The sequence below is a fragment of the Topomyia yanbarensis genome, chromosome 2 (assembly GCF_030247195.1).
Source record: "Topomyia yanbarensis strain Yona2022 chromosome 2, ASM3024719v1, whole genome shotgun sequence".
In the NCBI taxonomy this organism is placed as follows: Eukaryota; Metazoa; Arthropoda; class Insecta; order Diptera; family Culicidae; genus Topomyia; species Topomyia yanbarensis.
In genome coordinates, this window is record NC_080671.1 from 305,850,749 (window position 1) to 305,877,226 (window position 26,478).

General features: G+C 37.6%; 2 protein-coding genes across 2 annotated transcripts in view; one reads left to right on the top strand and one right to left on the bottom strand.

The window, feature by feature from the left end:
- Positions 1-1,250: 1,250 nt before the first annotated feature.
- Positions 1,251-7,023, bottom strand: LOC131683493 (UDP-glucose:glycoprotein glucosyltransferase). The gene is made up of 8 exons (XM_058965520.1): positions 6,764-7,023; positions 6,463-6,690; positions 4,940-6,375; positions 4,044-4,682; positions 3,249-3,982; positions 3,063-3,183; positions 1,627-3,007; positions 1,251-1,570 (listed from the first exon to the last, which is right to left on the bottom strand). Exons 1-8 carry the CDS (start codon positions 6,831-6,833, stop codon positions 1,527-1,529), a joined length of 4,653 nt encoding a protein of 1,550 aa, XP_058821503.1. The 5' UTR covers positions 6,834-7,023; the 3' UTR covers positions 1,251-1,526.
- Positions 7,024-21,166: 14,143 nt separating this feature from the next.
- LOC131683494 (glypican-4) overlaps positions 21,167-26,478 on the top strand; it is a 99,661-nt gene continuing 94,349 nt past the window's right edge. Inside the window, exon 1 of the mRNA XM_058965521.1 lies at positions 21,167-22,376. Within this exon, the coding sequence (XP_058821504.1) occupies positions 22,127-22,376 (250 nt within the window). The 5' untranslated portion in view covers positions 21,167-22,126. The remainder of the gene's footprint in view (positions 22,377-26,478) is intronic.

The window sequence follows — 26,478 nt, forward strand, 5'->3', positions numbered from 1 at the left end:
GGTATAACAACAAATGAAATGCACTCTTAAAAGGTACCAGTGTCCTTAAATTTTATGCGGTTGTGAAAGCATTCAAAGAGGAAGAGCAGTCCACGTCGGCGGAATATATGCGATATCTGCAAGTAGATATGATAAACCGGCGTCGCTGTAAAAAACATGCAGGAGAGACAAAAAATTAAAAGAAGTTTTAATTGCCGACCAGGAAGATGGTGCAACATTAAAAGATACCATTTTATCAATAGCCCTTATATTACAAAACCAAACCTGAATATTTATACTAATAAATAAGTCATCTTCAGTTAAAATACCTCAATTTCTGGGAAATGTTTTTTTCTGGGGTATGAACTTCTGGGTATTTGTTCATTCTGGGTAACGATTTTCTGGACAAAAATACTTTCTGGGAAAAGGTTTTCTGGTAATTGGTACTTTCGACGGAATGGTATTCTGGAGAATGGTTCTTTCTGGGGAAAAAACTTTGGCGTTTTAGTTTCTGGGAAATGGTTTTCGGGGGAAAGTCGTACAACCATTCTTCTTCGGTCCTTAGATATAGCCCCGCAACCTTTTCTGATTAATTACGTTAAGTTCCCCTTAAGGGGGTCTGACAGTGCAAAACTTAAAAAATTAACATTCTTATTTTCGCATTTTTCGGATCTCTAAGATAAGAAATATATGTCCAAGAAAGGATTTACTCGAATTCATCTTGGTTCATCTGCTAGAGCCCATCAAACTATCAATTTTCATATGAAGCTGATAAAATCGGGTCAAAAAGCTGATAAAATCGGGTCAAAAAGCTGATAAAATCGGGTCTCTACTGTATTATCAATTACTTGCTATAGTTGATCAACCCGAAGCAGTTAACGAATTATAAAATATACGAGTAGATTATTCTTATTTTAAAGTCATGTGTCCGTTTCAAAATCTTCGATTGATCATTGGCATCGGCTCAGGTCTTTTTGCGAGTCAGGCATTGACTCCAGTCAAAATGTGCCTCGACCAATCTGGCACAACGCGCCCCCGTCCCTCTTACTGAGCATAAGGGCAGTAAGAACATTTTTTACATTCTAATTAGTTAGTATTATAAATAAATATGCGTCAAGAACAATTATCGGAATATGCATTCTACAGTTACACCACTGTTAAACAAACATCCTATTTTTTATACTTATTCATACCTTCCAAAAACTAGTTCTAAACGTTACATATTGCACTGACAGTGCAAGAAAAACGCAAGCGTAAATAAAACAACAGAATTTCTTAAAATATATTGTACAGTTTATTGACCCTAGAAATTAGCTGAAATTCATACTGGATATAAGCCAGATTCTCTCTCGTCCTTAAATTGAAAAAAAGCTAAACGGCAGTCTTTGAACTATAATCCGACGACTGACGCGAAACACTACCATTAAATCACAGCAGACAAGGTTCAATCGATAACTGAACATTGGCTTAGCATAACTTTTGGATTACAATCGAACAGTAGAAAAAAATTTCAATTTCCTAATTGGGCCTAGATCCCACAACGTAAATTAAAGTTCAGTGTGGTTGATGTACTCACTGGTAATTGTTTTGTCTAAAAAAAATATGGCATTACCAAACGATGATATTTCTTCATTTGAAAGATCTTACCCTGGGAATGTGTAGTTTGGCTATCTTCGTGCTCTAATTCGTCTACTTTAGCTTGCAGTCGTTTGATCTCCAGATCATAGTTTTTCCACTCTGGCACAATACGTTGGGCTGCAGTTAGTTTAGCCTCTTTCGTTAAAGGATTGTTACAGAGGTCAATAGTTTTTGCGTGTTGCAACGTGTCACTACTACACCATGTTTCACACCATAACCATTCCTGAGGTAGTGACTTGACAGCGACCTGGTGAATCATGTTATTAGGCAAGTCTTGATCCAAATTGGACAAACTGTTTGGATCTTGACTTAGTGCCTGATACTGCCCACGTATTCTATCACCGGCTGCAATTCTTCGGAATCGTTTCAAATCGACAACGTACAGAGCAGAAATGTGGTATTTTCTTCCCTGTAAATGGTTTTTCCAATATCCTTGCTTCCAAAAACGAAATCCTTCCATTTCTTGGCGAGAATCACAGAATGGAGTATATCCGTAAGGAGCTCCTCCAAGATCGAAGTCATTAAGTTCTTTCATATCTGCTCGCACTATCTGATCAGCATCGACGAAGATAATTTTTTTGACGTCCAACGGAAATAGCACGTCCAGGAACAAAATTTTGTATCCCCAAATAATGCGTTGTTTTTCAGTTTGTTGGTGCAGCCACCGGGGCCATTTATACTGCACTAATTCGTACTGGAAATTGTATTCTTTAGCCATATGAGGCAAAAAATCAATAAACTGTGGTGACAGATAGTTTTTCAAGAACCAAAATTTCACCGGTGTTTTAGTATGCTTCAGAAGTGAGAGCATCATAATTCTCAGCAAACGTTCATATAAATGGCCTGAGGCAACTGAAAATATGTTTAGAACTTCCTGATCTTGGCTATCACCAGTTCCAACCATCGAGCTGATCGAATCCCAAATGCCACCACTCGAATCTTTATCATCACTCAAAAGATCTGCATTTGCTTTACCAGGTTTCTTCGTAACACGCAGCTTTAACACATGAGACTTTAGAGAACTCAGTAGCACTCTGGTACCGTCGCTCGAGTGAGCAACGTTCGGTCCGTCTGCACTAGTAATATCATAGATGTCTGCACTTTTACCATGTCGCAGTTTCAGTATCCATGCTCCAGGGTTAGCTTTCAATTGAAAGTAACCTAAATTGGCCATAACGATTGTATCAACGATAATAGGTTGTTGTTCGGTTCCTAGGGTAATCTGTAAACCACGTGGGGGTGAACCGGTGGTCGTATCAAAGCAGTGACCTTCAATCAGTAGATATTCTAACTCGTATTCACTATGAACTGGCCCATTTATTTCCGAAAGCTTTATGTTGTCAAGATCATAAACAGATCTAACCACTTCGACCAACCAGTTCTCAGGGACCTATGGAATGAAAATGCTTGAAAATCTTACTAGTCATAGAAACAATATAAATCACATTTAAACTTTGTGTCAGTAGAGGGCTGGCCGGAAGTCCGACAAATCTGGCAAAAGGTCCCGGAGCGTGTCTTCCATCGGGTGTGAATTGCAGTTCAGGTTCGACCACGAATCGATAAAACCTTGAAATATGGTTAAATATGATGTGAACAAATAAAAAACATATTATGCAAAAGGATTAACCTACGTTTTAACAGGCATGTCACTGTGTCTATCGATAGCACAGAGTATTAACTTAATATTGCAGTTTACAACATTTCGCAACAGGATAAGTAGAGACGATAACTTTTGTGCACCTCTCGAAGCGGGATCGAGGACGGCGACGACTTCAAAGAATGGAAGTTCACTTAATTTTGGAGCCAATTTAACAACAGTGTGATTTTCTTCAATTTCTGCTGGAATTGTGAAGCGTGATTTGGATTGCTGTCGAGGTACTAGAATTGAAACTAATTTGAATATCGTATCACTAGTGATCGTAAGATCGTCTCCATCGGCAGATGCCTCTTTTAACGCCTGTCTAATCTTATCAGTGTACTGTAAACTGAAAAACTTTTCTAGTAGACCAAAATCTTCCAAATCAAAATACTCATCGGTTTCAAAAGGACCAAAAATACGTCCGTTGGCTACTAGGCCATTTTGGGATGCTTTCATCTTCAGTACACGTTGACAGTACACTCTGAGCATCTTCAAATGCATTTGGGTTGCTGGTAGAAAGTCGAGGACAGATTCGGGTAACTGATATCCCTGCCCGTTGTCACTTTGTTCTAACAATTTGGCAATTAAATCTGTGGCTTCCTCTGCGGGTAAAGTATTGATTGTAGCCCAAACAAGAACATTCAAGTTGTTCCGCAATTCTGACCTAGCAAAATTGTTACCGTCTACATTCGGGATAAACGCAACGCGTGTTCCGCTGGTTGATTTCTGTAGTAAAAATGTATTAAGGATAAATTTTAAACTATTGGTATAATGAACAAAAGCTTACCATAAATCCTAAAGCGTTCCTCAAAAGTGTACGACCAGCGGATTGAGTCAGGTCCGCTATAACCCACAAGCTTTGGAAATGTAATCTATGACCCAAGAACTTCTCATAAGTGGATTTCCCCCCGAAATATTTTAGATTACTCATTAAAGTAGCGGTCAGCTCTGAGTTTGGAAGCTGAGCTAGTGCTGACACATCTTCGAGATTCGAGTATGGGTTTCCAGAAACATCTATAAACACGGGGTCATCTACCGAGAGTATCCTCTGATTAAGACGAGGCATTACATGGGGTTGCTTCATCAGGAAATCTATCACTGGTTCTCCATCATTCAAATCACCTTTATAAACGGCCTTCTGGATTGTGGGCGTTTGCTGCATAATTTCCGTTAGAATAGTTTCTTCAAAATCATCAGAGTTCAGAGTGTTTGATGGCAACAGTACTCCGTTCAGTAATGCTTGAGGTGTCGCTTGGAGTCCGAGCCGATCAACAAATTCGTAAGACAATTGACGACCGTAATCAAAGTCGGAGTCTTCACCAACGATCTCATCAACTTCGTCCGACTTCAACTTAGTGAACAATTTCTTTATCTGCTTCCGAACATCATCCAGCTCAATCTTACGCTTCGGAGTTGCTGCAAAAAGCTGAAAATATAATACAGTGGCTTTAGAAATTTTATTCTTGATAGAATATTTGTCAAATTTGAAATAAATATGAATTACAGAGGCAAACTTTTACGAGTGAGAACTTTTTAAGCGATTTTTATGTTTAAGGATCCAAGTCCGATTTTTACGCATGAAGTTCATATCCGGTTATCACATTCCAATATATTTAAAGCAAATTCAGCGAAGCATGGTCTGTTCTTGCGATTTTTATTTTAGCGCGTTCAACTAATACTTACATCGGTGAGAAATCCAAGTGCTTCAGCGGATCCCTTCTTCTGATGCACGTAATTGAAGGCACACACAATGGCACGGTAGTCCAAATGCTCGCGATTTTTGGCGTGAAAAACCAATCCAATGCGGACTGGTGCAGAGTGTATGACAAAACTTTCCGCCAATTTAACAATGTCTCGTCCTGAGTCTTCATTGGAAACTGGATCTATCACCAGAACAAGATTGAATAAATTTTTCCGTATATTTCTCAGCATACCAGGAAAGGTGGGTCGAAGAAGATCCATTACGCTTGCAGGCCATCGTCTGTATTGGGCATCGTTTTCCAAGTCATTGATCCAAGTTATTGCTGAATCACGAATATCAACGGCAAACTCCTTAGCGGACGATGACAGGTCTAATGCTAAAAGAGGGGTGGCCGATTTCCCACGTATCCTTATTTTGTCGAGTCCTTCCAAAACACGCATTTCGGATCTAAGTGTATCCAGAAGAGTAATGGTATCAATCGTTTCGGCATCGAAGAATAGGCCATTCAGAAACAAAGCGGAATCTGGGGGTTGAAGGTTTAAATTTCGGCCTAAAACTTCAATGTTGTGCCTCATTTCTTTTTTGAAATCATCCGAAACAGTTTGGACAAGTAATGATTTTGCTTGAGTAGGAAAATTCTGTGCGGTGTACTGTAAAATATGCAATGCTTCTTCGCCTTGAATTTGCGCAATACGCTGGGCTGCTTGGAGTCCTAGTTCTTGAAACTCCCATGCCTTTAATGGTGCTATCTCTTCATGCTTTTCTAATAGTGAATTGCGGAACCGATCAAGCGAGTGAGAAAGGTGTGGATAATGCTGTTTCAGTTTAATAAAATCAAAACCTTCTACTTCTGGCTCGAAAGAATCGTCATTAATTGTTGTCTCTTGATCCTGTTGTTGCGGTGAATCATCTTGGCTTTTGTATTCAGTAGACTTTAGGTGCAGTTCTACTCCATAACCCGAAAGCCGCATTTTTCTATTAGACGCATTCTTGACGAAATGTCGCAACACATATTTTAAAACGCCCTTCTCGGCTTCTTTCTTAAGTATATTGTGAATGTTTTTGAATTGCCTTGTTCCTATCTGGGCATATAAAACAGCTGTTAAGGAGTTATTTTCAGATCCAGGATAGATGTGATCAAGGCTATGAGTTTTTACACTTTCCACATCTTTATTAAGAACTTTTAGCATACTTTGTACATCACTTTCATCACAAGCAGTTTTACCACCAATTCTCACAAATGCTGGACTATCACAATCCCCCTGTTCCAGCACATCATTAGCAATTTGTAAGTGTGCTTGTACTTTGGGTGCAAAACTGTGCAGCGACAACGCTAGTTTTAGCAAATTGGTTTGCCCTACCCCTAACAAAGTATTTGCAAGTTCCATTGATTTCTTATACCGCTTTTCCTCCGTTTCTGGAAAGAAAATGAATAATGAAACAATGTAGCTATTGCTTTTCCTGTATCGTAAGACCAAAATTACTATTCTTGCAGTCATGTTACCTATATGATACAGCCCATTAGGGATTTGATTGATCAACTCAACGTAGTCCCAAAACATATTCATATTTTCCTCTTCAATAAATTCTGCAATTTCTAGTTGTATCGGTGTAATATCCCATTTAGCGGAAAGTTGAGTTGTGATAGGATGGCTCCTGGAATCCCCATTAGCGGCTTCAGTTAGAAGTATTACTCCGATGAAAATGCTTAGTAATTTATACATGTTGAACGCTGAGAAATGAAGTCGGTTTTAAGCCCATTTATGATTATTTATTATTAAATAATACAAATTGGATTAACTTACGATTCGTTTGTCGTAACCTCAAACGTGTTCGATCTAGCCGTATAAAGCCAGGGGTAAAAGCACAGCTCATGCCAGGAAGCACAACCCAAACACTTTTGTTGACATGCAAGTTTACTTTCTAACTATCAATACGTAGATTTGAAAAAAAATGCTACCCAAAACACACAAATTATTGCAAAAACCAGCTGAAATCAATAAAATCCGGCAAACGACACATCATCCACCAATGAACACGAAACACACAACCACGCAAGATTTTTTATTCTTTGCTGTCAAATGCACAATGCACCAGTCAAGTGGGACGAATTTCCAAATATTCGGAGTCTATTTGCCTACTCGAGTATGCAAATCGCCAATTAACTGACTATTACAGGAGGGGCAAATTGAATGCGATCTCAAATGTAGCATTTGGGCGACTTGTCAACATCGCAATTTTCAACCAGTTCAATGCACTGAGAAAAACCTCTATATATTAGGCTGTACACGCTGACGAAGTCGACTTAAAAATGACTTTTACTGTGAGCCGTGTTTACAAACATTGCTTCACAGTTTAATGGTAGTGTTGATAAACACGGCTCACAGTAAAAGTCATTATTTATGTCGACTTCACGCTCATTGAAAATAACTCAAAAGTGAGTGACCAGCCACTCAATTCCATAAAAAGTGCACATGGTCAAAAATTGAGTTTTCCTCACTTACTCAGTTTTGAGTTCGGGTACAAAATGTCAATTTTGGGTACTTTTTACGCAAAGACAAAATATGAAATTTAACCGATCTGTATTTTTAAAAATACTAACAAACGCATTAATCTTTATATAAAATTCCACTTACCTGCATCTCTAGTTGTTAATACGATGCTTATAAATTTATTCCGAAGTCCTTTCTCCTTTTTCCTGTAAATAGGAGCTCGTGCTACTGGATCTGCAAAATAATAAAGCATGTTATTTAAAAAAAGAAACCATACTTGTGAAAACTTACCTTTTAGTTTTCCGAATGTCTCCTCGTTGATTCTTTTGCTGTTGAATCAACATTTGAATCTATTTTCAATTTTTTTGTGCGGGCTGTTCCACTTCGTGTACCAGTAAGTTTTTTTTTCACTCAAATAGTTTATAATCTCATGGTTACTCAAAAGTTGAGTCAATTCTACTCAAATCGATACCCATCTTTTGACAGTTTGCCCCGGTTTTTAAAATTGAGTAGCGGAAACTCAAATTTTGAGTAGTTTTGAATGATCGTGTTCGTCTGCGTGTATAGCCTAATTGCACAACTGCAGTTCACAACGGGTTCATAAAAATCGAATTGCACGGTTTGAAAGCGTGATGAATCAAAAAGACGCCGAATCTCTCGGGATTGGCATCTTTACGAAGAAAATATGTGTAGGCGCTACATGCTTGAGGTGGATGTTTTGCGTATGAACTGTATGGTAAAAAATTTCAAAAGTTTACGCAATTTTTGCATTTTTTAAGAAATTTGACCATATTCATATACAAAACTGAAAGTAAAGTGGAAGAAACCTAATTTTCTTTAATGTCGTTTTTGCTTGAAGCGAAACTGAGTCAGTTTCTAACCCCAACTGCTGTCAAAATGTATGAACTGACAGCGGTTGGGGTTAGAACCTGACTCAGTTTCGGGTTCAAGCGAAAACGCCATAAGACGGCAATAGATTTTATACGAAAAAGAGGGATACTGTAGTAGGGGAACATGGGGAGACTTGACCAGGTTTTCAGATAAACCTGCATAAATCTAAAAAAGCCTTCAATCCCTCAAAAGTCAATGAGATATAATGTGCAAAGTTATTGTGCGTGTTTGTTTTTTTGCAGAATTTTTAATTTACTTTTTGAAAAGTTACAAAAGTTTTTCTGTGATTGTTTTTTTGGTCAAGTCTCCCCACTGCGGGGAGACTTGACCAGGAGAATTTTGAAAAATCATTCCAAAAAATAATGTCATGAAACATACTGTAATTATTTTTTTCCATATTCTCGAGTTCCTTAGGTAGCAGTAAAAAATATAAAAGGGTTGCATTTAATAAATTTCGATTTTTAATGCACTTCTTTTTAAGGATTAACTGTACATTAGAGTGCCCAGAAAAATAACGAATTTTTGAAAACTCAATCGGCCCATGCCTGAGTCGATTCCTAGTCCCACCAGGAGTACTTGCTCCAAATTTGAAGCAAATCGAACAAGTCTAGCTACCAGACCAACGTTCCTGAAGTTTGTATGGGATTTTTCGACAATTTACATGGAGAAAACCCACTAACTCGCATTTTCGCCTCTAGGTGGAACTATATGCATCGTATTATCACTGTAAGTGAAAATAAGACAAATAATTTAATTGCCTACAACTTTGTCGAAGACTGTTAGTCAATCCGGCTTTGGTAAAAGAAGTTATTAAACTTTTAACGAAGTGATGTCTGAGTCAGTTTTGCATGGGGCCTAGCAGCGCTTAGTTGTGGATCGGTACTCGATTACCACCAACTATACATTTTTGTGAGATAATCGTTACATTTAGCTGAATAGTATATTCACAAGAATTGTAGTACATAATACGAGTTATGTTTTGGTTAGAAAATTTTAGTTCCACCTGTAACCGCATAGAGGGCGCCAGCACTAACTTTTCATAGGAATGAGAAAGAATATCGAGATGTTCGGAAGAATTATTTAAAAATGCTTGCTCTACAACTTTGTGGAAGACACCTAATCTCTATCTCTTTCCGTTAAAAAGTTAGTGTTGGCGCCCTCTATGCGGTAAAATGTGGAACTAAAATTTTCTAACCAAAACATGACTCGTATTACTTACTATAAATCTTCCGAACATACTATTGACCTAAACCTAACCATTATTTCACAAAAATGTTCTGTTCGTGCGAATCGAGTACTGATCCACAATCATGCACTGCTAGGCCCCATACAAAACTGACTCAGACATCACTTCATTAAAAGTTTAATAACTTCTTTTACCAAAGCCGGATTGACTAGCTGTCTTCAACAAATTTGTAGGCAATTAAATTATCTTTCTTATTTTCACTTTCAGTGATAATATGATGCATATAGTTCCACCTAGCGGCGAAAATGCGAGTTAGTGGGTTTTCTCCATGTAAATTGTCGAAAAATCCCATACAAACTTCAGGCACGTTGGTCCGGTAGCTAGACTTGTCCGATTTGCTTCAAATTTGGAGCAAGTACTCCTGGTGGAACTAGGAATCGACTCAGGCATGGGCCGATAGGGGTCATTTTTTTTCCTGTCACTCTACTGTACATGCAATGTAAGCAGCACACACGTCACAAAATCAGTCCTACCACTGATAACTTTATTTACTAATACCAAAATTTATAGACTTATGTTTGAGGTGGGATTTTTATGGCATGATTACATTAACAGTAGATTCCAAAGCATACACTGAAAAAAATCCAAAATTCTATTTTCTTCAAACTGCTTAAAATTCATACGAAGAAGAAATGCTATTGTTATCACCCGCACACATACCTTCTATGTATCAACTGTATAAACTATGTATGCACACACGTAAGTTATATGTGCATATTGTTATAGAATGGAGTTTTATGTGCCTAATAGTTATGAAATGTGAATGTAAGATTAATATTTCTTGTAAATACACACATTAGGTTTATGTGCCAACTAATAGTGTCTATATGCCTCCGTTAATTGCAAAAATCTATGTGTAAAATCAATAGGCATAACGTTTACTTTTTTGAGTGTAGTAAATATCAGGAATTTTGTATCTTTCTTCAGCTAATTGCCACTTGGTCAAGTCTCCCCATAAAATCTTGGTCAAGTCTCCCCAACATTAGTTATTGCGTTCAATGTCATGCAAATTCTAGAAATAATTATTCCAATGCTCCAATTTATGTAAAATCATTCCACTGCTTCATAAGGAATAAGATGATATATTACTACACTGAAAAAAAACCAAACGTTAATTCTATTTGCTTCAAACCACTTAAAATCCATATGAAGAAGAAATGCTAATGTTATCACGCGCACACATACCTTCTATGGGTCAACTGTGTAAACTATGTATGCGCACACATAAGTTATATGTGCGTATTGTTATAGAATCGAGTTTTATGTGCCTTATAGTTATGAAATGTGAATGTAGGATTAATATGTCTTGTAAACACACACATTAGGTTTATATGCCAGCAAATAGTGTCTATCTGCCTCTACTAATTGCAAAAATCTATGTGTAAAATCAATAGGCATAACGTTTACATTTTTTTTGGGTGTACTTTAATAGTAATTAGTAGTAACTTTTGGACTAGGTTTGGATCGTAATTTTTATGTTAGTTGGACGCCAAACTTGTTAAGGTTAAAGGAGTTCTTCTATTGGAAAGCGTAGTAGAGATTACATGTTCAAATCTGGGAGACTCCCGCCATTTAGCCCCTAATTTCCCATCAGATTTGAAATTTGTAGTGACTGACCGATTCATAGCGATTCTGCGTGTTATCATCATCGTTCATTTCAGCACCCAGCGATATCTTATTTTGGGTTATTTGGGCACACAATATCACCATTTCGTGTGCTGTCTGATTTCGCTATCACTCAGTCGGGCTTAAACTAACCACTATACGTTTTCACAACAGCTGTGATTATAACTTGTCTCATTTTCACCTCAGACAAAAATTACAATAAACTACCTCCTACAGTTGCTGGATGCAGTTATCACAATCAGTGAGTGAATTCTATGTAAGTTCTGCCTACACAACAACCCAACAAACATGTGGAGCTGAACTACAAGACTACTTGTTGATTAAAAGCAGATTAAAGGCTGTTTAAGCTGAATAATACTTTCGCTGAACTATTTAAACATTAACAGTTTATTCAGCCTATTTAATCTCCAGCCAAACTAGGCTGAACTATACTACTAACTACTAACAAATGTTGAATAAATGATGCTGTTACCAATACTATTACCTTTAATCATTAAGCTGCACTACATGTCTTCAAAAGTTTGATTCTACCTATGCATTTGCTCTTATACCACCTTTGACTTTTAGCTGAATTATGTGTTTAACAAAGGTAATTGTACCTACTCCAAAAATTGACACGATTAGCGAACCATGACGAATGGTAACCGACCTGGGTTCGAGTCCCAATACACGCACATTATTTTTTTTTTACTTTCAAGTGAAATACTTCTCACTTAGAACCCTTTTCTTATTCTATTTGTTGGTTCAACCACAGAGAACAGACATCCATGATCGAACAAAAATATTTAAAAAACGTGTGTAAACATTTGAATTAATATACTAAAAACACTAGCGCCGCCACACCAACCTATCCCAACTATCCGTCAAATCGATTCCGGAACCGGTTCGAAATCCTGGATGGATTCAGCATGGAATCTAGCTCAAAGAAAACAACCGATTCCGACTCTATCGGTTGACGCATTTGAGCTGAAATTCATGCTGGAAGTCCGAATCGGTTCCGGACTAGTTTGACTGGGTAGAGGAATAACCGCTGTCAATTCTGTCGCACTCAGCCACAAAAAAAACATGACGACAGTAGCGCACCTGGTTTAGATATCCAAACTACCTTCGAAACCGTTAGAGATTTTACACAAGTTGAATGCTGAAGATGGACGTCTGTTCTCTGTGGTTCAACGGTTTGCTCTACTAACATTTATACAGTGTTTTTTTTACAATTTCTTGCAGTTAATTTGCAATTTCAATTTCGGCCTGAAAAAATGTGTGCTAACAAAAAGAAGCTGGTACCAAGGACTTGCATATATATATATATATATATATATATATATATATATATATATATATATATATATATATATATATATATATATATATATATATATATATATATATATATATATATATATATATATATATATATATATATATATATATATATATATACTTACACGCTCATTCATAAAAACTCAAATTTGAGTTGCCAGCCACCCAATTTCATCAAAAGTGCACGCGTAGTCAAAAATTGAGTTTTTCTCTTTTACTCAGTTTTGAGTTTGGGATAAAAATGTCAAACTTGAGTACATTTTACTCAAAAGGCAAAAACGAAAAATAATCATTCCGCATTTTAATAAAACTACAAATATATTCATTGTTATTTCAAATGTCATTTACCTGATCCTCCAGGCCGTTGTCCATGCGTTTACGATGACAGTTGCTTTATTCAGCTAGAGCTGAATAAAGCAACTGTTAAAACGTTTAAAAAACCACGAAATATTTGTTAGGAACACGCTCTGCAAATACTTTTGTACCAAGAAGTGATACCCATTTTGAATCTCATTTAAACGATTGTTGGCCTGTAAATGGTAGTGCTTAAAGGGATGTTTTGTTCATGCACAGTGGTAATATAAACACCCTTCACCCTTGTGCGGCGTTTGAAGTGAAACGACAAATTTCACTTCATACTTCACGACTCTTCTCATCCGTTTCTGAAAGTCAACGCGGATGAAGTGAGCTTGCCCATTGAAATTAAAAAAAGCGTAAGAGTTTTCTTTTCCTAAAACAATCTTTTTTTTCTTTTTACATATATTGAAATATTAACATTTTAGGGATAAATTTTTAAAACCGCCCCAACTAGGCCTCCCTCCTGAACTCGGAGAAATAAATAAATTTTGGTTGAAACACTTGTAGACACTTTAATCGTGTTTTTCTTAGGAACCATGTCTTCAAAGTAGGTACTATGGATAGCTCTCGAACCGCCCAAAAGCAATCCCCTACTTTCGTTTAAAAGCCTAATAATTAATTTAGCCTTTGACCCGTTTTTTCAAAAACTTTAGTATTTTTTGATGCAATGTTTTTGTCCCAATGTTCAAAAATAAAAAGAATGGTCCAAGGACTATATAATTTACTATGTTTTAAGATTGCTTTCTAATTTTTGATTTTCGATGAACGTACGAGCATCAATCCATGGTACCGCCTTTCATCTATTTTTTTTGTATTGTGAACTTCAAAGAGCCAGAGGTAAGTAGTATTATCCAAGACTAAAGTATGTTTTGTAATATGTAAAAAACCTCAATCCATTTTGCCTTCTTGTTTTTGAAAAAATTAATTTTAGAATATCCAGAAAACAGGGCTCATATGCACTTAACTTATCTTACGGATTCATATGCCCCCTAATATGAGTTTTTCCATAACTGGAAAATAGGGGCGATTAATCGTCTTATATCAAAGGCCGCGTAAGGTAAAGGACACATTCAACTATATTCCTTAATCCTACATTTTTAAATACACTAGTGTTGCACGCCGTCATTATAATTAGCATGAGGCTAATGACCAAGGCAAAAAGAACGACGAGCTGATACCGGAGCTTGTTCCGACTCAAGTTACTCGCGGCAGTGCTTAGAAGCATGACCTACAGCTCCATAGGCAAGAACCAGGTCTTCCTTTGCATTATATTTAATCTGTGTTGTTCTCTACGAAGCTTCTGCGTAAAACCAACAAAATGTCACCAATTCGTCCCAAAATACAACATCAATTTTTCACGAATGTATCCCCTCTTTGTTTTTGATGACTTTATTTCCTTGTGTAATTTTATTGCTTGATCAAATCTGGAGGCCCAATTGGTACCGTTTTCTAAAAAATATTCATTCACGAAGTTCTGCTTAAAGTCGGCATCATTGACAGTTATACCAAATACAAATATTGTATTTGGTTCTGCTACGTTCATACTACAGAGTTATAACATGTTATAATAATTAGCAACAAGAAAAACGTCATCAAGATAGCGTTAAAACATGTTGAACTCGTAGTGTGAACATAGTATTATACAATGTTCACACTACAGAGTTAAAACACGTTACAGTAATTAGCAACAAGAACAATGTCATCAAGATAGCGTTAAAACATGTTTTAACTCGTAGTGTGAACGTGGTATTATCCTCGCTGGCCGAATATTCCACCGCACTGATGTTCTTTTTTAAATTTTCATTAACTATTACTCTAGTTCTTCCAGTGCTCCTTTATTGGGTACAGCGACAGCAGCTGGCAATGAAACAGGAGCTTTTGAAGTGATCCAATCCATCGTACAAAAGACTATCGTTGACCAGTTATTTCCGGTAAAAACTGGTAGTCACAAATTTTCCAGTGCCACCGGAAACTGATCCTTGGTCATCGAAATTTTTATGGCAAAGCAGCTGTAGAAAACAAATGGTAGACGCTCAGTTGATCATCTTGGAACATTTTAACAGTGAATCAGAATTAGCACAAAATCACTTTCATCTCCTAGGAGGCGTAGGACCGGTTTATTTGTTTGTTTATTTGTTTAATACATCAACAGTCATATCAAAGCCCCAATGATGTTGGCCTTAATACTAATCTAATTTCTAACAATAATAAAATAATACAATAATTAAAAACAAATAAAAAGGTCAAGTGTTGTTAGCTAATTGATTAAATAGTCTGGGAAAACGTATAGGCAGAGTTTGTCGAGAAACGTTGAAATCAAATGCTGTAGCTGCCTGGTTAAAAATTCGTTGCAGACCAGTGATGGCTCCATACATACTATAGTTAGTGGGTCGGAATGGTAATCTGAACATAATGTTGTGGCGTAGCGTACGAGGAGCGACGTTTATGTTGATTTGTTCCAGAATAGCTGGGGCATCTATACGACCTTGCAGAGTGTCAGCGATGAACAAGGATCTTGCAGTATTCCTTCGAACATGTAGGGGCTCTAGTTGAATTAGCTGACACCGGTTTTCATAGAGAGGTAGTCGGGAAGGATTTCTCCACGGCAATCTACGAAGCGCGAAACGTAAAAAGCGACGCTGAACGGACTCTATTCTCTCAACGCCATTATTGTAGTTTGGACTCCAAACTTCAGAGCAATATTCTAGAATTGATCGCGATAAAGAACAGTAGAGCGATTTGAGAAAATAGATATCCGTAAAATTTTTGGCTATTCTGAAGATGCATCCCAGTGCTCGAGATGCTTTACCAACTGCATAGGAGACGTGTTGTTTAAACATAAGTTGAGGATCCAGAATCACTCCCAGACTGACGCGTTCAATGTCTGTTTCTAGTAGACGGTAGTTAAAATGAATCGAATCCTTTTTCCGTGAAAACGATATTACCGAACACTTCTTCGGGTTCACGCACATGCGGTTCGTGTTACACCAATCAGCAAAGACATCAAGCTGCTGTTAGAGAAATCTGCAATCTTCTATAGAACGAATTAGGCGGAATATTTTGAGGTCATATGCGAAGGACAATCGTGGAGTCTTCAGAACTAGATGTATAGCAGAAACATCAACGGTCCCAAGTCCTTGAGGTATTCCTGACGTAGAAATGCAGGTGGGGGCCTGACAATCTCCTATGACAACCGCTATCTCTCGGTCTGTGAGGTAGGATCGAAACAACTGCAAAACACTACAATTTATTCCATATCTCTCCATTTTTGCAATTGCGATATCGTGATTTATCTTATCGAAAGCGGCAGATAAGTCGGTGTAAACAACGTCGTGTAAAGCACGATGTGCCATACTCTCTGTTATGTAGGATGTTAAACACAGCAGGTTAGACGCTGTTAACCGCCCGGACGTGAAGCCGTGTTGATCGTCACTTAGGTACTGCTTACAATGAGCCTGAAGAGGTTCCATAATCACCAGCTCGAACAACTGCGAAACTGCACTCAGCCAACGGCACGACCTGAAACTTAATGAAATTTGCCAAACAAAAAGTGTTCATGGTATTTATCGCCAGGTACCAGCACATTGAGTTACCCCTCAATACGCAACATAAAATAATTTCTCCAGCAACACTTTTTCGTTTATTGGATTTTCAATTGCTGAGCAACCACATGTAATGTTTACGACTTCTAAAAATCCATCCTGCGGAATTGTGAAAATTGTTACCGGTGAGAAGAACTTCGACTGCTGGGCCCGCATAAATCTGTACCATATGCCAACCATTGTATCAAATGTCGAAAAACTATTTTCAATATGGTTCGTTCAACAATAGATTAACCATTGCCTGGTATAATATCGAACATAACCAGTGTCGTTTTTCCATGCTCGACCATACAAACAACGGGTCGTTGAGAACAGTCACCATACCAAAGTATGCGATTTTCCATATACATTTTGACAACATACCATTCAAGAACTATACAGATTACGGTGGCATGCATTTTAGATCTAGCGATGTATAAAATATTGGCGCAGAAAAAAATGTCTTCCCTTTCACATTTCAATTCTATCGATTGGTGAAATTTCGTTTTGTTACACGCAATCTTCTGATGAGAGCTTGGTTGAGACTAACTGGACTGTCGCTTTATCCAACTGAGCTATCGCCGTAATATTGGAAGACGAGGATTTTTGATCATGTTAAACTACAGGTTTTTGGAGCAGCGTGAACAGATATGCGAATAACAAAGCCCACCTAGAGCAGTATTAACCTCTGGCGCCAAAGAACAATGTAATATACAAGTCTCCAATATAGGATACACGGAAGGTATTGGAAATGGTAACTAAAATGAGTATGGTAGTATAATAGTTGAATTATAATGGTGGAATGTATCAGTAGTATTCCCAATATGGTGAGTATTATATGAATAGTTAGGAAATGGTTCCGAAGATTTCTGGAATGGTATTTATTTATACGGGGAGCCATTCCAGATTGTGTGACGAGCGGTCGCTTCTATAGTAATTCATCCCGTATCCAGTGGAAGTTTCGTAATTTTTATTATCTATTTGACCAATCGGTCGAAGAATAAAAAAGCACTCGATCTTGAACAAAAAGATATATTTCACCGGATTGAAGTGACCGAAAAAAAAGTCACCGGAGATAGTTTTAAGAATGAAGCCAACTCAATCAAGGCCGCTGGTGCTTGGAATTGTTAATTGGCGTTAGGTTTCTTTGGAAGGCCACTTGGTCATGTGACATACAGAGAATTTAAACACACAGGATTCGCTGGGAGGAAATGATAGCTTGCGTTTCGTCAGCCAATTACAACTGCCAGTAAACGATCAATGCCCGGCGATATGCGAAGAGCGATAGAATTGAAGCCATAATCAACCAAAATGCAAATCACGCAAAGATTCGTTTGAATGCTGTTAAAAGAATCTACAGTTGAAACTGTTGCCCGCTCGTACGGGAAATGAGAGTGTTCCAGAGAATGGTAAGAATGAGATTTCGTTTGTCGACTGATAGAGTTTTAATTTCCATTTTTTTTTAGCAAACCGCCCTTCAAAGGTAAGCGTTAGTCTAGCAGGGAAAATTCATTGCCAAATGCAACCAAAATCACTTCAGTCAAGGCTATCCGATCAGAGCGCGAACTGTCGGATAAGATGTACTCTTCATGCCACAACGAACTGATAATGACATTAGAAATGGATGGAATATAAATGAATCCGAAGCGTGCACAAAGAAACAGAAAACTTCAGCAGTAAAATAATAGAATAGTAACACATTTTTCGTCATAAAGTTTATCTTTCTAAGTTTTATTGATTTCGTAAAAAAGAAATCCTTTATCAAATACATCACAATTGTGCCGAAAGTCACCAGTATGATTGGATACACGCTAAGTTTGTGCTTGCCACACAAGGTGCACTTGAACCCTTTTTCATTCGCTTCGTGCTCGTACCGAGAATTCTTTGCCACATACTTTTACATTCGTTCGCCCGTACGACAGCGCATGTGTATGGGTTAGTAGTGTTTTCAATATATAATCTTCACGAGGTACGGTGCCATTGAACTGCTTCTCACTTTATGAAAGCACATGTGTACGAGCATACGGTTCACTCGTATGATCGCTCACTCGTTTGAATGGTATTGGTTCCTTCAAACATGAACCTGCAGAACAATCACCCGTATGAAGACAAACGTGTACCTTAAGATTGGTCTTGGACACACAGGGCCCTATTCTCACAGTCACGTCACCTAGTGACTAGAGGAAAATTTCCTTCTAGTCACCAAGTGACGTGACTGTGAGAATAGGGCCCACAATATTTGTCCCACAAAAAGCATTTTTACGGTAACTCGCGCCTGTGAAGGTACATGTGTAAGGCTAAGGGAGATTTTTGAGCAAATGCATTGTTTCATAAAGTGTACTTTTACCCTAAGGGCATGTTCAAGGGCGTTTTATTTTGTATGGGAGTTTCAAAGTAGAACTGGAACTGAAACATTCACATCCCCAGCAGAGCGTTTTGTTTTATAATTTCGAACAGTTTTGTTTCAAAATTTAAAACTGTTATACGACTCCGTTCTATTTGTTGCTGATTTTAAAACACATGCAGATTTTTCAGCACAGACACTTAGACCTGATAGACTGGGGAGAAATAAATTTGAATACAGTAACGCTGAAGGCATGGCGAGACATGAATTTAAAACTAAATGGAACATCCGCCAAAACTGCTGCTGGGGACTGCAAGTTCTAGTTTTAAAATTTTCAGTTTTATATTATAAAACTGTCAAAATTATGAATCTAGAAATGAAACACTCCTGAACATGCTCTAAGGGCATGTTCAGAAGCGTTTTGTTTTGTATAGGAGTTTCAAAGTAGAACTGGAACTGAAACGCTCACATCCTCAGCAGAGCGTTTCATTTTATAATTTCGAACAGCTTTGTTTTAAAATTTAAAACTGTTATACGACGCCGTTCTAATTGAAGCTGGTTTTAAAACACGTTTAGAACTGTGTTTTAAATACATGGAGAGTACCCAGCCAGACACTTGGACCCGATATACTGGAGAAAAATAAATTTAAATGCAGTAACGCTGAAGGCATGGCGGGAAATGAATTTTAAACTCAAACAAAACACCCGCTAAAACTGCTACTGGGGACAGCAAGTTCTAGTTTTAAAATTTTCAGTTTTATTTTATAGAACTGTCAAAATTATGAATTTACAACTGATGCCCTAAGGGCATGTTCAGGAGCGTTTTATTTTGTATAGGAGCTTCAAAGTAGAATTGAAACTGAAACGTTCACATCCCCAGCAGAGCGTTTTGTTTTATAATTTCGAACAGTTTTGTTTTAAAACTTAAAACTGTTATACGACGCCGTTCTATTCGTTGCTGATTTTGAAACACGTTTAGAACTGTGTTTTAAATACATGGAAAGTATTCAGCACAGACACTTAGAGCCGATCGACCGGGGAAAAATAAATTTGATTGCAGTAACGCTGAAGGCATGGCGAGACATGAATTTTAAACTGAATAGAACACCCGCTAAAACTGCTGCTGGGGACAGCAAGTTACAGTTTTAAAAAATTTCAGTTTTATATAATAGAACTGTCAAAATTATGAATCTAAAACTGAAACACTCCTGAACATGCCCTAACAGTTTTAAACTTTAAAACAAAACTGTTCGAAAATATAAAACAAAACGCTCTGCTGGGGATGTGAATGTTTCAGTTTCAAATCTACTTTGAAACTCCTATACAAAATAAAACGCTCCTGAACATGCCCTAAGAGCATGTTCAGGAGAGTTTGTTTTAGATTTATAATTTTGACAGTTCTATAATATAAAACTGGAAATTTTAAAACTGGAAATTTCTGTCCCCAGCAGCAGTTTTAGCGGATGTTCTATTCAGTTTAAAATTCATTTCTCGCCATGCCTTCAGCGTTACTGCATTCAAATTTATTTTTCCTCAGTCTATCTGTTCTAAGTGTCCCTGCTGAAAACTTTGCATGTATTTAAAACACAGTTCTAAACGTGTTTTAAAATCAGTAACAAATAGAACGGCGTCGTATAACAGTTTTAAATTTTGAAACAAAACTGTACGAAATAATAAAATAAAACGCTCTGCTGGGGATGTGAATGTTTCAGTTCCAGTTCTACTTTGAAACTCCTATATAAAATAAAACGCTCCTGAACATGCCCTAAGAGCAGTTTAGTTTTAAGTTTAGTTTAGTTGATGGTTATGTATTTTCTCACAAGCGTGTACGCAACCAAGAGATAACATGAAATGGAAAGTATACGAAATCGCTGTTGTGAGAAAGAAACAACTGCGATGACCGTCGCCATTATAGAGTTCTCTCTTGCACGCATAGGCGTATCAGCATTTTTCATTCATCCTTTTTTCGCCGTATAATTTTGCTTCTTCCTAACGCAGAGATGCCAGATTTGCAGACAAGTCTGCAAATTCGCAGACTTTTAATTTAGGCTGCAGATTTTTTCGATGACGCAGATATTTGCAGATTTTCTAGTTTGGCTGCAGATATTTGCAGATTTTTTAGTTTTGTTGCAGATATTTGCAGATTTTCGAATATACAGGCTTTAGGTTACACTAGCTTTCCTGACATTTTTTGTACTTCCCATACTTTTAAAATTATTATTGCAGACATTTGAAAAAAGTACCTGGCATCTCTGTCCTAACGGCATCGCTTTTCAAGGTACTAGTGAGCGAGAGCCGAGAAGAGGCTAGTGGATGCAAAAAATCCGAGAGACTTCTCACAATTTGGTTTTGTTCAGTTCGTTTTCTGCTCTGGTGTGGTTTGGTGGTCGAAGTTTGCTTGCGATCTAAAGATATATTTCGCACAATTTTTAGTTTTAATAATTTTCTTTATTCTACAATTCGTTCAAGTTTTGCTGTCTAATTAGTACTGAATTAGGAAAAAATATTTTTGTGTTCATTTAAGATGAGAGAAAACATTTGATGAAGTTCAATCATGTCTGGAGAACCAACTTTATAGTTTGCTGAATTTTCATCGCATTGAGTAAACTTGGTGTTTTATCGTGAGCTTGTAGTGGTGTAATGTTGCGCACTCTTGCAAGATAGTGAAGTAGCGTGAATCAAAGTTGCACTTAGGTTTCTGCTTAAAAGAAACGAACAGCGAATCAACTTCAAGTATTTTTCATACCCATCAAAGTGACCAACTTAAACCGCATGATTCGTGAGAGAAAGTTTCCATAGTGTGCGTGGATTGCTCTAATCCCGTAATTGAACGAGTGTACTGTGTATGCTATCATTTACGTTAGCCAATATTGCGTTTAGACGAAAATGATAAAATCGTCTGGTCTTATCAGTATATCGATTTACAAACAGTTAAACTAGCTAGCTGGATTTTTTGTCCTCATGTGATTCAAACAGTGCGCGCTAACATTACTATACTGCCGATATTTTTGTTGTGAATTTCTGCAATGTGTTAAGTGTATTTCGATAGCATTGAATATTAGGCGAGAAGAGAAAAAATATGAACACATAACCAATCGTACAAAAGTCATTCAACTTCTTGTTACTCGAGATTGTCTGAAGGAGCACATTCCTGTATTGAAGGGGTATTCGTTCAAACCTTATGTGAATGTGTGCGCGAAAATTATGACCGGCTTTTCATGATACATTGCATCTGCAGAATTCAATAAGTTAACTCATAAAAGATAATCAGACTAACGTGTTGCACTGCTGTATCGGATATACCGGTGAAAATGGCACACAATAAACGTCATGATTTCCTCATCGTAAGTCTGAACTTGTTGATATTGATGAATCAATGGTCAGTCTCAACAGCCGATACGGTCCCATCACTTGGTCATACCGGTGGAAACAGTAGTGAAAATCAATTGCAAAATGAGGGTGGTGCTGTTTCTGCCACCAAACGGAGTTGCTCTAATGTGCATCCACTTTTCGAACAGCGAGGTTTCGATAGAACCAACATGCCAACTGACCCAGTTACAGGTAAGTGCACTTTGCCATCAGTTTTGATAAGCGATAACACATCAATCATCATATCACCCTATAATGTGGTACCTCTAAACGCGTGTCAAACTACAGTGACGTATAGTAGAAATATTATATCTATCGCAACCCGTGATTATGCTATACTTGGTTTAAGGGGCACAGTGCAAAATTAGCAAAAGCTTCGAGGGAATTTGATGAACAAAACAGTTTCTGTGGTTCTGTGTATTTCTACTGTTACCATAATTTGATAATAGTGTACTCCAACCAAAGGGTGCTAGTGTTACCCCAACAATTAAATTTTTGCGTGAAACAAACTCGTCTTCAAAGCACCCAGATATTGACATGAAAGGCAGATAAGAAAGTTGTTCGGTTGAAACCTTAAAATCAACAAACAAAATCGAGCGGATCTCATGCTGTTGCTCCGTATGTTTTGTTTGCTGTTAAACCTTTTGACGTACCATTGCAGATTCAATTGATCTTTGAATGCTCAAAGTTGTACTAATAGTAACCTGTTCTTATGTAAAATGAATAAGCCTGTTTTTGGGAAAAGTCGTGAGGTGTCGGTCTTACCCGTAATTCTCTTATCAACAAATACTGGAAGCAAAAATGTATTGACTGATATCATTCAATTTATTTTTATTTACAGCTACTTGTAAAATTTGATCTTACCATAGATTTCTCAGTTTTAATCAAGCTACATAGTGAAAGTTTTCAGTAAACTTCTCAAGAGGAATGATATTCTGTCACGATTCTGCCTTATTTGGGTATTCATTTATTTATTAATTTCTGAAAAAAAGGAAAAATTGGCGAGAATCAAATTATTTTTAATCTCGCTCTAGAATACTTGAACCCTTCAAACAGTTTACTGTTAACCGTTTGGATTTAGTGTAAAACTAGCGTCAATTTAGTGTTAGTTGGTATATATCGTCTAACTGGCAACAGGTTGGTGCCAGTTACTGACGAGTCGAACACAAAACAATAAAATTCAACTTTTCAAAGTTAGGTTTTGTGCTTTTATGCGCAAATTGGTTATTCCATTTTTCTTCCTTTATAAAAGAAAAGGCAAATCATTCAATTTGCATAAACAACAGAAACATAGTAACCTAAAACCCCGAGCGTAGAAGAGCCAAATCAGTAACAGCATATAAAGGCAGAATCAAATGTTATTTACTTCATTATTAACTACTACAGAAGGATTCGCTCTTCGTGAGCGAATTACAGGGTAACGAACCAAACTCTTTATGACGTTTTCTTTTATTCTTTATCATTACACGGCGTTTAACTTCAACACCATTACACAGTAATGTCATTACTAGAATTGTATGAGAATTCCGTCATTACTCGCCTTAGATGATCATTAAAAGTGACACTACTGCTCAGTAATGACATTACTAAGGCCTCGCATAAGGGCGGCCGTTGCAATGATCGATTTATTACAGACGATATTCAAAGTCCATTCGGAAAATGGTAAATTCGATTCACTGCATCGTTCTTGCGATTGACGTCTTTGGAATTTCTTGAAGGTGTTATGTTAAATTTCTTCAATATACTGCAAGCAACTGCTGAGCTTGGGGCCAACATTGAATGCATTTTTTAAGAAATTTCTCCAGTAATTCTCGAAAAAATAACCAAAATTGACCACGGTCTCTGTGGACATTTATCTGAAATTATTTCAAAACATTAAATTAAATGCTATACACTACTAAAATTAAAAAAAAAAAACAGTCGCGCTAAATTATCTAAAAATCAATTTTGGCATGAAAAATATCAGAAAAAACATGACGCTCAGTTCGGTTCAGCGTAACGCAGGCCATATACAGGGATGAGATTATTAATCAGTGGTTTTCCATGGAAAATTTATTCACAATATCGATTGATCTATTTTTATACTTTTTGTTCTTGATATCAAATCTTTACCGTGGCCTTCAAGATATCACAAACCTGGTCAAACTGCGAACGCCCGTGATCTCGCCAACATTCAAACACCCCGGTAATTAAGTGAACATTTGCACCTAAAAATTTACCAACGCGGTCGCAACCATCAACCCACCGCTCGCGTAATCGTCCGCAAGTCTATCCTTGATCATAGCAGCCCAAACTCATGCCTTCAGTTGGACCAATAGAACAATAGAAACAAAAACGAAGACGTCCACGCGCGATCATTGAATAACACGAAAACATGCGAATGGTCGCATGCCCATAAAAATAATGTATCCACGCGAAGTTACATACACACATACACACTAGCGCACGCAACAAAAATGTCAACATACAAACATTCGAGTCCTTCGCGATCATCCAGGTACAACCACGCCCACGATCTCGCAAACAGGATAACACCCCGGTGACTAAGTGAACGGTTTAGCACTTATAAATTCACGAAGGCGGCCTCAAGAGTGAACCACCGCCCGTGTTCGCGCGATCATGGATGGGTTTCATCTGGAAACCCTATTTCTCGGTTCTAGTAGCATAAGTCCAATGCCTTCAGGTGGACCAATCAAAAAGATGATGCTCATGTCCACTAATCTACATGTTCCATGGCGACTTAAAAATCAAATTTATACACACGAAGTCACATACACGCGGCAAACAAACATACAAATGCTTGAGCCGTTCGCGATCATCCATTTAGCCTACACCCGCGTTCTCGCAGACATGATAACACCCCTGTGACAATATCAACGTCTCAGCACTTATAAACATTAAAATGCGGTCTCAAGCGCGAACCTACAATCCCCCGCACTCGCGCGATCATGAATCGATCACGTTCGGAAGTCTCTATCATCGATTCCAGAAGTCTAGGTCCATGCCTTCAATTGACGCAATTTAAAAAGAAAGCATTCATATCCACTGGACAACACGGTCGGAATGACGGTCCGCGGAGCCATCCAAGAACACACGCGAATATGTGAATTGCCACAGGGTTACAAAATTCAATTGAATAATTATACTTACAAACTTTAGCTAAGCAGAATTATCTGCTTCGCAGAACAATTTGAAACACGCTTTCGAATGTAATGACATTCTATACAGTATCCCAGCATATATAGACAACGACACCATAGCAGTTAAGCTACATGACCTGGCACCGCGTGCTACTGCTGGCTTAATCAAACAAGACATGTCAAAATACGGAAAACTGGATAAAGTTAAGGAAGATATTTGGAGGTACTTATATCCAGGCCTTCGCAACGGAGTTCATGTGGTAATAATGCGCCCGTCAAAACCTATCTTCCTACCTGACCATTCAATGCAAATCACAAGGTGTTACAATTAATCAGCGAACATTGGTCACGCACTTAGGGTAGATTCCTACGTGCCAGTTCTGTGATCAGCAGCTACACCAGGGAAAACCACAACCAGTTGTTGAATCAACGACTGCGGACTACACAATAACAAACACTAACTCAATATCGATCGGGTTCAGTAGCACGAAATGAACTGTCATTAGGAACAGCAAAGTAACAACGATTGCCCCAAATGCCTCCCAACTAACAACCAATACCAGAAAAAAAGAATCAGATGCCGACGAAGACCAATTTAGATCAGCGACCCGCACAAATAAAAACATCCGATCGTGAGCCACACGAATGAAGTACCGATGGCGATATGGACGTGAACGAAGACACGAGAGAAAACGGATAGAATGACCCTTAAGTTGCGGCAGACAATGCAACAACGCCAATAAAGAGGATCTCAACACGCAGCAGCAAGATGTCAACTAATAGGGAGCCCTGGGCTAGTTGGCGGTTGGGGTAAGTTGGAGGAATCCCTTTTTCTCTGTTTCAATTAGACATATACCGTTGCCTCTTCTTGTGTACCTCATGTTATGTGATCCTGTTATCCGATGTGGTTTTGTTGCAAAACGATTTGTTTGGTGGAAGTTGTAAGTGATATTGTGTTTTCGAGCATACCAAGCAAATTTTCTAAATAAATTTTAAATACTTTGCGTTATTTAGGGTGATTTTCAATTTATTTCCCGAATGTATATTTTTTGATAGCGCGTGAAAAGAGCTTTCAGTATCCGTATAGATATTACATCTATCCACAAACAAAAGTTATTTTTGAAATAATTTTTAATAAAATATGCGGTTGGGGT